The 15,008-nt window shown below is 42.8% G+C and overlaps 2 protein-coding genes and 1 long non-coding RNA gene across 4 annotated transcripts; all 3 read left to right on the top strand.

Annotated features, from left to right (window-relative positions):
• Positions 1-148: 148 nt before the first annotated feature.
• On the top strand, positions 149-3,142 carry LOC103969904 (subtilisin-like protease SBT1.5). Its single transcript, XM_009383544.3, has one exon. The coding sequence runs from the start codon at positions 624-626 to the stop codon at positions 3,021-3,023; it is 2,400 nt and encodes a 799-aa protein (XP_009381819.2). The 5' UTR covers positions 149-623; the 3' UTR covers positions 3,024-3,142.
• Positions 3,143-5,636: 2,494 nt separating this feature from the next.
• Positions 5,637-6,383, top strand: LOC103969915 (uncharacterized). The gene is made up of 2 exons (XR_010486939.1): positions 5,637-5,950; positions 6,033-6,383. It is a non-coding gene; the product is annotated as an uncharacterized LOC103969915 (long non-coding RNA).
• Positions 6,384-8,031: 1,648 nt separating this feature from the next.
• On the top strand, positions 8,032-14,164 carry LOC135596968 (uncharacterized). 2 transcript variants are annotated; one of them, XM_065089307.1, is made up of 8 exons: positions 8,032-8,226; positions 9,014-9,071; positions 9,633-9,850; positions 11,010-11,097; positions 11,700-11,872; positions 12,650-12,796; positions 13,006-13,137; positions 13,442-14,164. In XM_065089307.1, the coding sequence occupies exons 1-8, from the start codon at positions 8,173-8,175 to the stop codon at positions 13,826-13,828; spliced, it is 1,257 nt and encodes a 418-aa protein (XP_064945379.1). In that variant the 5' UTR covers positions 8,032-8,172; the 3' UTR covers positions 13,829-14,164. The 2 variants fall into 2 exon arrangements, with proteins under 2 accessions (XP_064945379.1, XP_064945386.1); XM_065089314.1 differs by having other exon boundaries at positions 8,057-8,226; positions 9,014-9,074; positions 9,635-9,850.
• Positions 14,165-15,008: the final 844 nt, after the last annotated feature.

Consider the following 15,008-nt stretch of genomic DNA (forward strand, 5'->3'; position numbering starts at 1 on the left):
TTTGGTCTAATGTTGCATGTTTGAGATCAAATAATATAGTAGACGTGTCACTTGGTGGTACTCTCTTCACCTGCAATTTGATCGAATCTTACATCGAACCAACCATTGATTTTAATGGGCATAGTGTCCGGATAATACAACATATTTTGTCGTCCACTTATTTATTTATTTATTCATGCGTTACAGCTCGCCGGAACGATGACGAAAGCGTAACTCAGAGTCCGCATGCAGTGGCAGCACTACAACCCACAGTCAAAATCTCCCATCTCTCTCTCGTCGTGTGTGATCTGATCAAACTCAGGAGGCTGGCGTCGTTCCGAGGATACGAGGAACTGGTCTGCAATCCCCGACTTGCCTGATGCTGCTCGTCATTGACCACTCGCCCGTCCTCTCTTTCAACGTGCAGGAAACGAGAATAGACGTGTGGCAAGGATTAGTCGCATCGAGACATAGGTTGTAGTCCGTAGTAACACCGCCCGCCAACTAATGCAGCAATGATTTGAACATCACTTCACCCCTGCATCTCTTCTCTTATCGTCCCTGCCCGAAGGGCCTCAAGTTTATATCGAGAACTGCCCCCGGTCTTCTTCCCACGTCCCGCTCTCCTCCTCCTCAACTCAAAGATGGCTTCAGCTCCGTTCTTCCTTCTCCTTCCCGTGGCTTTACTCCTCCTCGTCTCCTCCACTCTCCAACAGGAAGAAGGTGGCCTCGACGAGATTCACACCCCACAAACCTATATAGTTCGCGTCCGCAGTGACCTTAAACCCTCCGTCTACCCGGAAGTTGAACACTGGTACTCCGCCACCCTCCGCTCCCTCTCTTCTTCCTCCAGCGCCGTAAATGAAAACCCCGCCCGGGAGACTTACCGCCCGCGGGCCCTTCTCCACGTTTACCGCACCGTCTTCCACGGTTTCTCCGCTGTCCTGTCCTCCGCCGAGGCCGACCTCCTCAGCTCCCATCCTGGCGTCCTCGCAGTCTTCCCCGATCGCCGCCAACGCCCCCACACCACCCGCTCCCCCCAATTCCTTGGTCTGCTATCCCCCGCCTCCCGCCCCAACTCCCTCCTCTCCGCCACCGACTCCGGATCCTCCGCCGTCATCGCCGTCCTCGACACCGGCGTCCGCCCCGACCACCACAGCTTCTCCGAGACGGGACCCACCCAGATGCCACCCCGGTGGAGGGGCGCCTGCGAGCCCGGCCCGTCCTTCCCCCCCACTTCGTGCAACAAGAAGCTTGTCGGCGCCCGCTTCTTCTCCTCCGGTTTCCTGGCCTCCACGAAGAACGCATCCTCCGATGTCCTGTCCCCCATCGACACCGAGGGCCACGGCACACATACCGCCTCCACCGCCGCTGGCGTCCCCGTCCCAGGCGCATCCCTTCTCGGCGTCTATGCTGCTGGTGTCGCCACCGGAGTCGCTCCAAAAGCCCGCGTTGCCGCCTACAAGGTCTGCTGGTCCTCGGGATGCTTCGACTCCGATATTCTAGCTGCCCTCGACCGCGCCGTGGACGACGGTGCGGACGTCATCTCCCTTTCCGTCGGATCCAACCCCGTGCCGCTCCACCTCGACCCCATCGCCATCGGGGCCTTCGGAGCAGCAGAGCACGGCGTTCTCGTGTCCGCATCCGCCGGCAACGGTGGCCCGAACGAGATGACCGTCACCAACGTCGCCCCATGGATCGTCACCGTCGGAGCCAGCACCATCGACCGCCGTTTCCCTGCAGACGTCGTTCTTGGCGACAGGACCGTCCTCACCGGCGTTTCCGTCTATGCTGCGGACGCGCATACCGGCGCTTCCCTCGTTGGCGAGCTCCCGTTGGTATACGCGGGGAACGCGTCCACGTCGCGCCCCGGTTCCCGGTCCTCCGCCCACTTCTGCATGAGGGAGTCTCTGGAACCGTCGCTAACACGAGGTAAAGTGGTGCTCTGTGAACGCGGGGGCATCCCGCGCGTCGAGAAGGGGTTAGCCGTGAAGGAGGCCGGTGGAGCGGGAATGATCGTGGCCAATCAGTTTCTGGACGGGGAGGGCTTGGTGCCGGACGCGCACCTCCTCCCGGCCGTCAACGTCGGCTACTCGACCGGGAACATAATCCGTGCCTACGTCCGCTCCACCGCCGACGCACGCGTCCGTCTGGTCTTCCGCGGGACCCAGGTCGGGGTCAAGCCCGCGCCGGTAGTGGCCGCCTTCTCCGGGCGCGGGCCCAGCGCCCCGCCGTGCTACCTCGTCAAGCCCGACGTGGTGGCACCGGGCGTCGGCATCCTGGCGGCCTGGCCGCTCGGCCTGGGCCCGACGGGCCTCCCCTCGGACGCGCGGCGGACCGAGTTCAACGTCATGTCCGGCACCTCCATGGCGTGCCCCCACGTGTCCGGGGTGGCGGCGTTGCTGAGAGCTGCGCACCCCGACTGGTCGCCGGCCGCCGTCCGCTCGGCAATGATGACGACGGCGTACGTGACCGACAGCTTGGGCCAACAGATGCTGGACGAGAACTCCGGCAATAGGTCGACGGCGTGGGCGCACGGGTCCGGGCACGTGGATCCGGAGAAGGCGGCCGATCCCGGTCTCATCTACGACCTAACGGCGGACGACTACCTCAGCTTCTTGTGCAGCTCCAACTATACCGAGATGCAAATCCGGACGATAGCAAGGAGGACGGTGAACTGCTCTCGGAACTCCGGCCGAATGCCTTGGGACCTGAACTACCCATCCATATCAGTGGTCCTGGAGCAGCCGAAGGAAAGCAAGCTTCAAGTGACCGCCCACCGGACGCTGACGAACGTCGCCAATGGCACATGTGCCTATACGGTCGAAACCCGAGCACCGGTAGGAGTGCAGATGGCGGTGGACCCTCAGCAGCTGGTATTCCATGGCAAACGTCAGAAGCAGGGGTTCGTGGTGAATATATCCGCCGAGGGCGTTACGTTGCCGCCCGGTGGATGGAAGACGGAGTTCGGCTCGCTGAGTTGGTCGGATGGCAAGCACACAGTAAGAAGTCCAATTGCAGTGACATGGCAGCAAGCATTTTAGGGTTCATATTCTGCATGCATAGGGAAATGAGTAGATCGACGATGTGATGGACGCTTGAGAATCTCATTGTCATGTAGACGGCAACAATAGTGCCATAATCCGTACGATGTTATCATCAAGTTTCGTTGTTGCAATATAAATATATATATATATATATATATATATATATATATATAATCATTATTATGATTAACGAGTTTTAAGGTAGAAATATCTAAGCAACGATATAAACACAAGCTTAATAAAGATTTGATAAAAAGAGTGAGGATATGGACTATTCACACCTATCTATCTATAATGTTAAAAATTATTTTAATAAAATAATTGATCTATTAATCTTATTAAATTTGTTACGAAAAAATATTATTTATATCTAGATTAGCTTAATGTGATTTAAATCCATGTAGGATTATTCAAAGTATCTCTGAGAAAAAAAAAAATTATATTCTTAGATTGACACGGTACGAATACCGAGATCGAAAGAGGTTTCGAATTCGATCATGGTTAGTAATTCTAGATTCCTAAATGTGAATAAAAATAATTCAAAAAAAAGATAACTTTACCTATATTCAAAATATATTTTTATTATTAAAATATGAGAAAAAGAATTTGTGATTATATATTTTATAAAGAAGAAAATTTATGATTATTTTTTTTGTAAAGATAAAAATATTTATATATTTTTGTTAAATCTTTGTCTAAGTAGATAAATAGGTGAAGGATGATTTGAATTAACACAATCATTTACGATATATTTTATATGAGAATCTGAATCACTACTGCACAGACGACCTCGCTCGGAGGGCCCAAGTCATCGACCACGAAAGAGGAGATTGATTTTAACCTCTCGGTTGTTAGTGTCAACATCTTTGCGCCGTGGCCTCAGGCCAACACGGTTGGGTTCGGGTCTGAATGATTGGAGATCTTCTTGAACGACCCTTGAGGCTGTTGAGATAGCCGACCGCGGTGGTCCGATCTCGATGGGGTCACTGTTTTCTCCGTGATGGGACCCCTCGCTTAGGCGTTTGGTGGGAGGCACTCCGTCTTCGTACCTGCACACAGGTCGGGTCGGGAGAGCTCGGCCCGACCCCTTTGACGATCAAGTCAGTCAACAATCTCAGGGGTTTTTTTTTTTTTCCTCCATTATTCCGAACACGAGAGTTTTTATAGGGAAGGTCAACGTTTCCTGATGTGCACGCTTGTAGGGAGCAGGGTCGTACCTTAAATAACGTCTGACACTAGCATTGGCATGGCGTGAAGGATCAGACTCCTCTAGGATGGCGGCGTGCCTTGGTCGACGTTTTGATCTGCTTCGATCAGAAGCTGTCAGGTCAAATCGAGACAGACGACCTCTTGGCTCCTCGATCAACGTGACTCAGGAGACGTCACTCGAGAATTAATTCGTGTCCCGTCATTATTATTTCCCTCATCATCGATGTCATTACCGATGAAACTCGGTGGCAAGTTCCCACTCGGAAAGCCGGCGTCATCATCATCCGCGACCATACCTGGGTTTCTGTGTGCTTTCAATTTGGTAGGTAGATGTCACCGCAACAGGACCTTCCCATGGTTCATTCCCCTTGGACACAAGGACAATCCACAAAACCATTAGGCAGGACCATATCCCAGGGTTTAATTTGGCGAGGCACATGATTAGACTTCTGTTCTGAAGGACATGCATGGGAAGAAATAGATGAATTACCCACATAAATGTCTGTCCTCCGAGGAACATCCACCGATCACCATGTCCAAACTAGTGATGCTTCAAAGAGGAACAGCTCACAGGTACGATTATAACAAAGGTCGAACAAAGAGGAACCGAACCAATCTTGAGAGGATTAAGTACACAATGACAGTCTTTCTTTCACTGCAGAAGCTATGATTGAAGCCTTGTCTTCCCAATCAAAATGCAGCTATTCAGAGTATATTCGACTAAGATCGATTCCAATCGGAATCCAAAATCATCTAAAACCGGTTTGATTCTTATATCAAATCTGATGGAACTGAAATCCTGATTCTGAAACCCAAGTCAAAGTTATTAGGTTTTGATTTGACAGCAGGATTGGAGTGGCATAGAAATATATATGTCAGTAGTTCTCTCTCACTGTAATCTCATAGTGCATTGGTCGTAACACACCGTCGCAGAAGAAGACTCGATGCCAATAATGTTGTTTCCAATTCATCAAGACTCAGGTGCCAGAACAGTCGTATATGCCCACAGTAAACCCCCTCCCCTGGTTGGTTGTCTCCATGCTGTTGTTGATTCTTTGTGCATGAATCCAAATCGGGTGTCATCGGGACGAAGAGAACCATGACAAATATCTCGTCTGGCTGGCTGGCTGTCATCATCATCAGAACGAAGAGATGGAGAGGGTTCTGAAACATGAAAAATATGCAATGCTAGGGAAACCATGCACAAGCAAACCCTAGAAACCATGTGCTGATCAGCAGGAGTCCCCTAGTTTTCCTTGTGCTTTCGTCTTTGTTGCATTTGGTCCCAGCAACATTAATATTCATTTCGAAAACAAGATTCTTGTCACGCAAGGCCACTTTCTCCCATCAAATCACTCCATTAAATCCCCTCACAAGGGAGACAAACTGCCCACCCACCTCCACTCCCTCAGCCTGTTCCTGCAGTGCACCGCACACTGCCCTCTTTCTTTAAAGCTCCCTCCCCCGTCCTTGCCACCTTCTCACAAGAAAGGAGAGCTGTTGGCAGCAGCTTAGAATGGTGGTGATGATAAGATGGCTGGTCTAAGCGTTCTCTTGGAAGCACAAAAGAACTCGCCAACACACAGCCATCTCCTCATAAGCCAAACCTCCCTCGGAAAGAACACCTCTTCTTCCTTCTCTACGAGCTCTTTTCTGGAGCACTGCTTCCTTTGCCGGAGGAGACTACAGGAAGGCAGCGATATCTTTATGTACAGGTGAGTTACGGAACCACCTACTTTGGCCATGATCTCCATCTGGGCGTACGTCCATGGTAACCGAGGGCTTCTCTGGCTTCAGGGGGGACCGGGCGTTCTGCAGCGAGGAGTGCCGGTGCCGCCACATGTTTGTAGACGAGGAGAGCCGGAGGGCGGAGCATTGCTCCTCCGCCGCCCCCGCATCTGCCGCCGGAAAGGGACGGGCCACACCCGGTGGTTTCGCGTACTAGTAGTAGTTGCAGCAGCCGCAAGAAGCTAAACTGCGTGTTTCGTGTTATGACATAAATACCCTCTTCTTTTCCTTAAATTCCCTCCGCCTCGATCCCTATCTTAAGGGCTTTGCTGCTCATATTCTTTTTGGCTGTGTTGTTTATGCATTACTTTAAGAAGTGGTTAAGAAGTTGAAAACAATTATACTATTATTCTTTCTCTTTGTGAGGATAATTATACTTTTTTATTTAAAAAGGGATGTTAATGTACATGAAAAGTTAAAACACAGTTCTCAGGACATGTTTCAACTGTCATCAGATATTCTTTATTACTTTTATCTTGATATTTTGCTCACTATTATGTCACTAAAAGTATCTCAATTATATCTTGTTGATCTGCATCATCATAGATAAAATTATATCTTTTTTTCTACTGTTTCTCCTCATCATCATCTCTCTCTCTCTCTCTCTCTCATCTGCCTGCACACACTTTAGAAGACATGGGATCAATCCTTGCATCTAATTCTCATGATTTATCTTTCTCACTGAGATGAAGACATGACTAATGAAGTAGTCAAAAGACAGGAGGAGTTCACTACAGGTGGATTAAACCAAGAACAAAGTGACTTCACTACACTAAATTGAGTGTTGCAGATATTGATGTGGTAGACACTGAATTCAAGCGGCACACATACACAATTATGCAAAGCAATTTAAAAGGTGCTTTATTTATATATGTATGTATGTATGTATGTAATAGAAATAACAAGCACCTTGAAAGAGAACTGAGTTGTGTACGAGAATGCAAACTATGCATACAACAAAACTTGCATACTAAGTGAGATGGGGATTATTCCTCTTCGATCACAGCAAAAACCTTCTATCATCATCCGCGGTATCAGCATCGATCAAACAAAAAATATTCAAATATATTTACTACTATATAAATTTTTTTATAGACCACTAGTAGTTACATCTAGACATCAGAGGGATCATATTGAGATCCCCACTTAGTCCTACTTTTCTTAATCATTTTTAGATCTAACTTAGATATCGAAGGAATCATATCGAAAACCTCACTCAATATTGATCTTGAGTATATATCAAACTCCATATTAGATATCAGAAGCATCTATGATGGATTAAGTAAGACAATCAAGTCGAAATAATTTAGTATTCCATCTCAAAATATTAAATTATAAAATTATGCTTATAAGTTCATCATCTTCTAAAATCAATAACAATAACAATAACCAAATCATTACATCTCAATTATTTGGGGTTGATGACTATATGCTTATATTTTCATAATTGAGCTCTATATAAGATAATAGGTTAAAACGAATAAAAAGTATATATATATTTTTTTTATTATTTATAATAAAATCTTTTTAATTTTAATTTTTATTTCAATCATTATACCTCATATTTCATTCTTTTATTTTTTTTATTTCACCTACTAATTTTGTATTTCAACATTCTTCTCTCAAATATATAAGTTTTTTATTCATGTCATTTCTTAACAACTCAATACTTGGATTTATAAAATATGATCAGTCCCTCTCTATTCCTATAAATATGAATAATAATTTATATTTTAAGTTAAAGGTGTTAGATAGTTTAGCTAATAAAATTGATTGTTTATCTTAAGGTGTTGGGCTTAATTAATTAATTAAAGTGAATAAATAGAGATAAATAATTAATTAAAGGTTTTGGTAATAGGAAAGAAATCTATTATAGTCCATATCGATCTATAGTGCCATATTTCCTGCTATTATATATCGTTTCGGATATATCGTTTTACTTTGTGGCGGCCGCTTTCATTCCTTCGGCAAACCGGCTCCCCTCAAATACTGCACCAGAACCCTAAACCCTATTCTCTCCTCGAGGGTTTGGAACCGCTCTTGCTCTCATCGCAGTGCGGCACTGAGGCTCCCTTTTCTTTGTCTTCTCAACCGCCTGCTTCGTCAGGGTTCCTGTGGGAAGCAGCAGACCTGTTGGTGGTTGAGAGCCATGGCGAGGCTTCTTCGGTGCGCTTCATTTAGGCGAGCCCTTTTTGCTTCGGAGGTCCTATTCCTATTCCTGGTTCAAGTTCTTTTCTTTCAACCTTTTTCATTATGCCATTAAGTTAACAAGATTTGGTTCTTTCACCGGAAAAGGAAAAAACAAAAAAACCTTCTTTGATCCTAAAGACGCGTTCTGCTCAGTTCTTTGGGGGCTTCGTTATACTAGTTTGGTGAACTGTTGTTGCTTCCGAGCGCTGTTTCCGTTCAGGAAGAAGGTATAATATGTGAAGGTTCAACAAATAGGAATAAAGAAAGAGATCTTTGTGTTTATGGAGCGTTTCTGCGGGCAGCGTTTCTGCAACCATCCTATATATTAAACAGTGGGTCGCACTAGGTTATTCAGTAGAGGTGGAACATATCAGGAGCATGTGTGATAGGCTATTTAGCTTGAGAATGTAACATATACCGACATTTTAGAACATCGCTTATTTGAAATTATTTTTTGAGTTGGAAGTGTTTCCTATGTGGGAAATGGGTTTTCGGTTAAACGATGAGACCAACATGTAAGGTTATCATTTAACTTTTATTTGTCCAAATATTTTTTCTCCTTGATTAATTTGTTTGTCCAGAAATTCCTAACTCATTGATGAATAAGAAAAAAAGGAATTCATAGTGAGGTAGTTCAAAAGAAATATGTCTATCACTTTTGAGGCATCAAGGCTTTAGTATTAATTGATCAACTAAGAAGATTGTTTGGCCTTCAAAATCCTAGTTTAGAAACATTGGACTACTATGTTGTTTCTTGTTTTGTTACTAAATATTTCCTTGCATGCATTTTCTACTTGCAGATGTATGGACAGGGAACCAGGGCATCTGCTTTACAAGTTTGCAACTTCTCTAGTAAAGGTAATAGAAATTTGTAGTGCATGCAAATATGATTGTATAAGATTATGAAAAAAATTGTATGTTAGACTTTGTTAAACATGCATCTTGGCATCCTTATCATTGCTTTAGCTGTAATATATGCACAGGAACAAAAACCACTTCAACTGTAAAGAAATTTGGTAAATTCTCATTGTCTGATGAATGCTATTTGATCACATTTTCTTCTTTTCTGTCCTTTTATTGATAATCCTGAGGTAAAATGAGGTGTTGAGGTGGATCTTGTATTTATCTTGTGTTGAATATGAATTCATCAATACCTTACAACATTTTTAATCTTCATTTAGTTAATGGTGCAAACAATTCACATGTAGTGGAATATTTATGCTATTGATTTTCTATAATGGTTCTTGTGTTAAATACCTTGATGTTAAATTCCTCTGTGTATCTTGGTTTGTAGCGATCTTGTAGGTGAAAACTATGTGCTAAATTGTTTGTAAAATTTGCAGTCTCATCCTAAAACTAGGCAATTGACCATTTTCATTTGGCTGAACTGAACCTAAATCACAAACCCTGCTGCCCTAGGTAAAAAAAAAACCAAGTCAGATGTAAGTGACGCTGCTGAACAAAACCTCTCCGGCAAAGAACTGGCTTTACAGCAAGCATTGGATCAGATTACAGCCGCATTTGGAGAGGGCTCAATCATGTGGCTTGGTCGTTCTCAAGCTTCCAAGGTAGTGCCTGTCATATCTACAGGATCCTTTTCGTTGGATATGGCATTGGGAATTGGTGGGCTTCCAAAGGTATTGGTTTATGATTGTCAATTAATTTTTCATGTTTCGAGTATCTATACTGTTATTCTATTTTTCTGATTATCTATTAAATGAATTAAATAACGGTAGGCTTCTCCAGTACTGGTAGTTAAAATAATAGAAGATCTGAGGAAATATCTTCTTGTATATTGTTATTTTCTTTTGTCTTAATGGTAATCTTAGTTCTCTACTTATTGCTAGATCAGTTAGATTGTTATTTCTGTCTGTTCTTTATTTTGTTTTCATATGTTGTTCAACTTATCTTCTGAATTAATCTTCATTTTGAGGTGGTATTTCTTTGTTGGTACCATAGATAATGAACCTGTTAACCTGGCTAAGAAGGCATTCATGTTTGTTGATATCTTGGATCACCTGCATCATTCAGAGTGAAGATGAAATTGCTCATCTGGCTTTCCGAAGCAACATATTTATTGATATTATAGATCGCTTGCATGCTATCGGATGATTCTTTTTGTAGTGACAAAGGGAACAATAGAAATAGCAACATAGACCTTGCTGAACAGTGACTATACAAGCTAAGATTACAAACATTCTTCAGTGGATAAGGAACCTGAGATGTATCCTCAAGAAACATGCTTTAGTTTCCCTTGCTAGTTGGGTGATGTAATCCTTGGAGAAGTTTACCTCCCTTTAGGACTATGTGTGCATTCTCAAAATGGATAAATAGAAAACAATATTAACGATAAGGCTTTGAATCCTCCTGAGTAAATTCTTTCTCTGATGCAGCAATGTACCCAGTGTTTGTGAGTCTGTTTCAATGATGACCCTTTTGTGAAAGATAGTACTTTAGTCTGTGTACTTGGCCTTTTATCATTTTTCTTGCTTTCTTTTGTTTTATGGAACTAAGCTTTTTTGTTGTCTGTGAAAGTGGCCTCTGAATAGGTGACTGAGATGTTTATTATATTTTCTGAGGTATAGTTCTTATTATCATGTTGAATTTTCCTCAATGTTCTTGTCTCATTTTTCTACCTTTTCCTGGTAAAAGCAACTATCAGTCACTAAAGAATATTATATTTGATATGTGACGAAAAGCTCATCAACGTCAAGTAATTTCACTTAATTATACTGCTTCCACTTTACAGTGGTTCGCCTTTTGTTTCTGAATAATCATCTTATGTGCCACTGGCAGGGACGTGTTGTAGAAGTATATGGTCCAGAGGCATCAGGGAAAACTACACTTGCTCTTCATGTTATTGCAGAAGCACAAAAGAATGGAGGTAATGATGTTCTGGCTTCTTCCTCCTGATACCCTGCACTAAGTCCTGAACAAACTACAGTTTGAGAATGACTGCAACTTTTTCTAAAAGATCTCGTTGGGTCTTACATCTATGTTGGTTGAGTTGTTAAAGGGAAATCTCCGAACAAAACAAAGGAATTGATAAGGGAAACTAATTGAAGGACTTATTGCATATTGTCTAAAATGAATTGCATTTTGATAATCATGCCTCTGAAAGAATTTTAAATGTGAAGGAAATAACTGAATTTTCTAGAAATACTTGTTGTATGTCCAAATGATTATCTAGAGGCGATTTTTTTTAAACTTTTCAGCTGTAGGCTTTTATTCCATAAAAGCCTATTAAACGGTTCCATTTTAGTGCAGCTTATTGTAGTGCATTGTATAAGGGAACACATCATAACAATAGCTTGTGGAATGTTATATTGGACTCGAAGTAATCTTGTGAATTTCTATAAGGCAAGGGCAAACTTGTGTGCAAGGCTCTGGTAAACCTGGGGTCTTGGGAACTTCCGATACTTCAAATATTTTGGAGTTAATTATTCCACATGTGCTAATTCTTTACATTTATGTCTCTTTTTACAGGTTATTGTGCTTTCATAGATGCAGAGCATGCTCTGGATCCAGCACTGGCAAAGTCTATTGGTGTAAACATTGATAATTTGCTACTGTCACAACCAGATTGTGGTGAGCAGGCACTTAGTCTTGTTGACACTCTAGTTAGGAGTGGCTCCGTTGATGTTGTGGTTGTAGACAGTGTAAGTTGAGAGGACTGCAAGTTGTTGCTTTTAGTCCCTGCTACATTAATTTTTAGCACTTAAACTACATGTTATACTTATTATATTTATTAATTATGAATCTTGCATTTAATTGATTATATATGCATGAGTGGCGAACAATAGCATACGTTGTTTATCTGCTTTAATTAATATTGTGTAAAGTCAAAATTCGACGTGATATTGTTGCTGAGTTTGACGCTTTATATTTTTTATATCATGCACTAACAATAGCATGAACCTTTTTAATTTCTTTCAGTATCATATATGAGTTATTACATGTGATAGATGTATAACCTATGCAAGTGGATAAGTTTAAAAATTATCTGGGACATATGATCTCGGAGGTGTAAATTAGGGATTTAGGATTGTCTGGTATCTACTATGACAAAACGGAACTGATTTGATACATGCCTGTGGTACAGCTATCGTAAGGAACAAGGGAAACTTCAGCAAAAAGGAAACAATGTCTTTATCTGTTAGTATGTAAAGCTCGGGTAATGTATGGTTGGAGATGGAATGGATGCTAAAATGATTTATGCAGAATGTAAAGCAATGGTTTGACAGTCTCCTTGCTAGTACCTTGTATTCAGTACCTATGACATCTGGACCATTACTTTTGTTGGTTTTTAGTCTTCTTTCAACTGTATGGCATATTTATTGAACCATGGTTCCACTATTTAAGATGTATTAAATCTGTTTGTGGACTGAGTTTTAAGAATATTTTTATTTTTGTTGATGTTTCTTTCTGGAATTCAGGTAGCCGCCCTCGTACCTAAGAGTGAACTTGATGGTGAGATGGGTGATTCCCATGTGGCCCTCCAAGCAAGGTTGATGAGCCAAGCTCTCCGCAAGTTGAGCCATTCACTTTCACGGTCGCAGACAATTTTGTTATTTATTAATCAGGTAACTGTTGATGAAGTTGAGAGCATGTTTTGAGGCCTTGCTTGATGTTTCCTACTGTGCAATTATTTTAAGATCTATTTAAATCTAAAAGTGAATCTTAAGCCTCTATTTATAAATTTGTGGTGGTTTTTCTTGTTAATTGTCCAAAAGATTTTGTTGTCTGAGATACATGTTCTGATTATTGGGTTTGTGCCCTGCCATTTTTGTAGGTTAGATCAAAGGTGAGCACATTTGGGTATGGTGGACCAACAGAAGTTACTTCAGGTGGCAACGCCTTGAAGTTCTATGCATCTGTTCGCATGAACATCAAAAGGACTGGCTTGGTTAAGAAGGGTGATGAGGTAAAACTACTTATGCCATACTTTTCATTTTGTGTATAATTGTGTTAGTAGTTATACTAAACATTTTGGTAGGACTGACATTGAACAGAGACAAACCTTTTTCCAACTTTCTTTGGTACTAAACATTTCTATGTAGTTTACCTTGCAGAGTGGGAAATTCCTCCTACTGTCCTGTCCATCTGCATCTTTGCTTTTATCCCTCTATGGAGCATATTTGAACCTTTTCATTTGCAAAAAAGCTACTACATGATTGAAGGATGTAGTTGTTTTTGCAATAATCGTAACATGATTGTTGTTTTGGCAGACTCTGGGGGCTCAAGTTACGGTGAAAATTGTGAAGAATAAACATGCCCCTCCATTTAGGACAACACAGTTTGAGCTTGAGTTCGGCAAGGGGATCTCTGGTGAGTCGGAGATTATCGAAATAGGGTGCAAGCACGAGTTAATTACGACTCGTGGTTCTTTCTATACTTACGAAGAACGCAAATTCCATGGAAGAGATGCCCTCAAATGCTATCTTGCTGACAATCAAGCGATCCGAGAAGAATTAATAGCGAAGCTGAGGGAGAAAATATTGGATTGCCGCACTGATAAAAATGCAGGCCCTGAAGGTGACATTCCAGATGCAAACGTATCAGAGGAGACTATCACATCTGACACAACCGATGAGGACATTGTTGCTGAGGCCTGATGTGTCACTGTCATACCTTGACAAGCTGATAAGTTTCTTGCGGTCCACCCTTAAAACTAAAAGTGATCAGGCTTTATCATAATCAGAATCGCAAAGGTGGTAATTTTGGAGACCTTTAGGGTAATTTGGTGATATGTCGCGTATGTATAACTGATTGTATCCAGGGCAAGGAATTGATGGGCTTGTGGTACTAAGAAATTCCAAGGACATGGTGATGGAAAATGTTAGTGTAGCGAGTGTAGTCTGGGTGATAGAGCACAGGAAATGTGGTCTCCTTCTCGATGTCACATCTGCTAACTCTCAGACACCCATATATCAGAATTACTTTTATCGTTCTTATTGTCCAAGAATTATGCTTATGGTTATTATACAAATGTCAGATTGGAAGCGATGTATTTGTTGAAGCTTTGTCACAGGGTGAGTGTAGTATTTCGCCACACTGGCAAATGTTCCCAAGTGGACAGTTGGCTTTCTACATGGACAATGATGCATCAAAAACTTACATCGACTGAGGATTATGTGAATGTGAATCGCATGATTATGTAGTAATTCTTATACGCAAAAGGTATGTATTCTTTTACATAGATTTCCGTACGAACTTAACCTTACGCTTGTGACGTACTGGTCTGCTGGCTGGAGGCCGTAATGGGCCCCAGGCAGTGTGGTGCGCGGGAATCTGGAAATTTCGAACGTCGAGGGGAATCACCCGTGACAATAAACTGTTTTCAGGGCCGCCACGTGCCAGCGAGGCGAAAATTTATCAGGGGTGTTTTGATCCGAATAAAGTAGTCGGGTCGGGTCGGTTTGCCTACCATCCGACCCGGTTTTGCTCCTTATTTAACCGATTTAACTTCCCAACACTGTAGGAGGGAGAGGGAGAGGGAGAGAAAGACGGTGCAGTGGCGGCTGTTGCTCCTCCTACTCTTCTTCCTCTTGAATACCGCGATGCGAGAGAGAGAGAGAGAGGCCGTTGCTCTTCCTCTTCTTCTAGAAAACCGCGGTGCGATCGCTGTCGGTGAGATCAGGTACCGAGTTCGTTTTTATATTTTCTGAGTCTCTGAAACCCTTATTCTTGGACGCCACAACCTCGGAATTGAGGTCATTAAGCTTCTTGGATTCGATCATGTAGCCTCGGTTTCGCTATTACGTTGATTTATGAATGCTTCTTGGAAGAATCTTT

The sequence above is a fragment of the Musa acuminata genome, chromosome BXJ1-2, assembly GCF_036884655.1.
Source record: "Musa acuminata AAA Group cultivar baxijiao chromosome BXJ1-2, Cavendish_Baxijiao_AAA, whole genome shotgun sequence".
NCBI lineage: Eukaryota > Viridiplantae > Streptophyta > Magnoliopsida > Zingiberales > Musaceae > Musa > Musa acuminata.

What these genes read in the sequence shown, in the direction of transcription:
- LOC135596968 (XM_065089307.1), top strand. Translation starts at nt 8,173, where the DNA reads ATGGCGAGGCTTCTTCGGTGCGCTTCATTTAGGCGAGCCCTTTTTGCT. An exon ending in GAGCCCTTTTTGCTTCGGAG is followed by an intron (nt 8,227 to 9,013) that starts GTCCTATTCCTA and finishes TTCTACTTGCAG; the next exon opens with ATGTATGGACAGGGAACCAG. An exon ending in AGAAGCACAAAAGAATGGAG is followed by an intron (nt 11,098 to 11,699) that starts GTAATGATGTTC and finishes CTCTTTTTACAG; the next exon opens with GTTATTGTGCTTTCATAGAT.
- LOC103969904 (XM_009383544.3), top strand. Translation starts at nt 624, where the DNA reads ATGGCTTCAGCTCCGTTCTTCCTTCTCCTTCCCGTGGCTTTACTCCTC.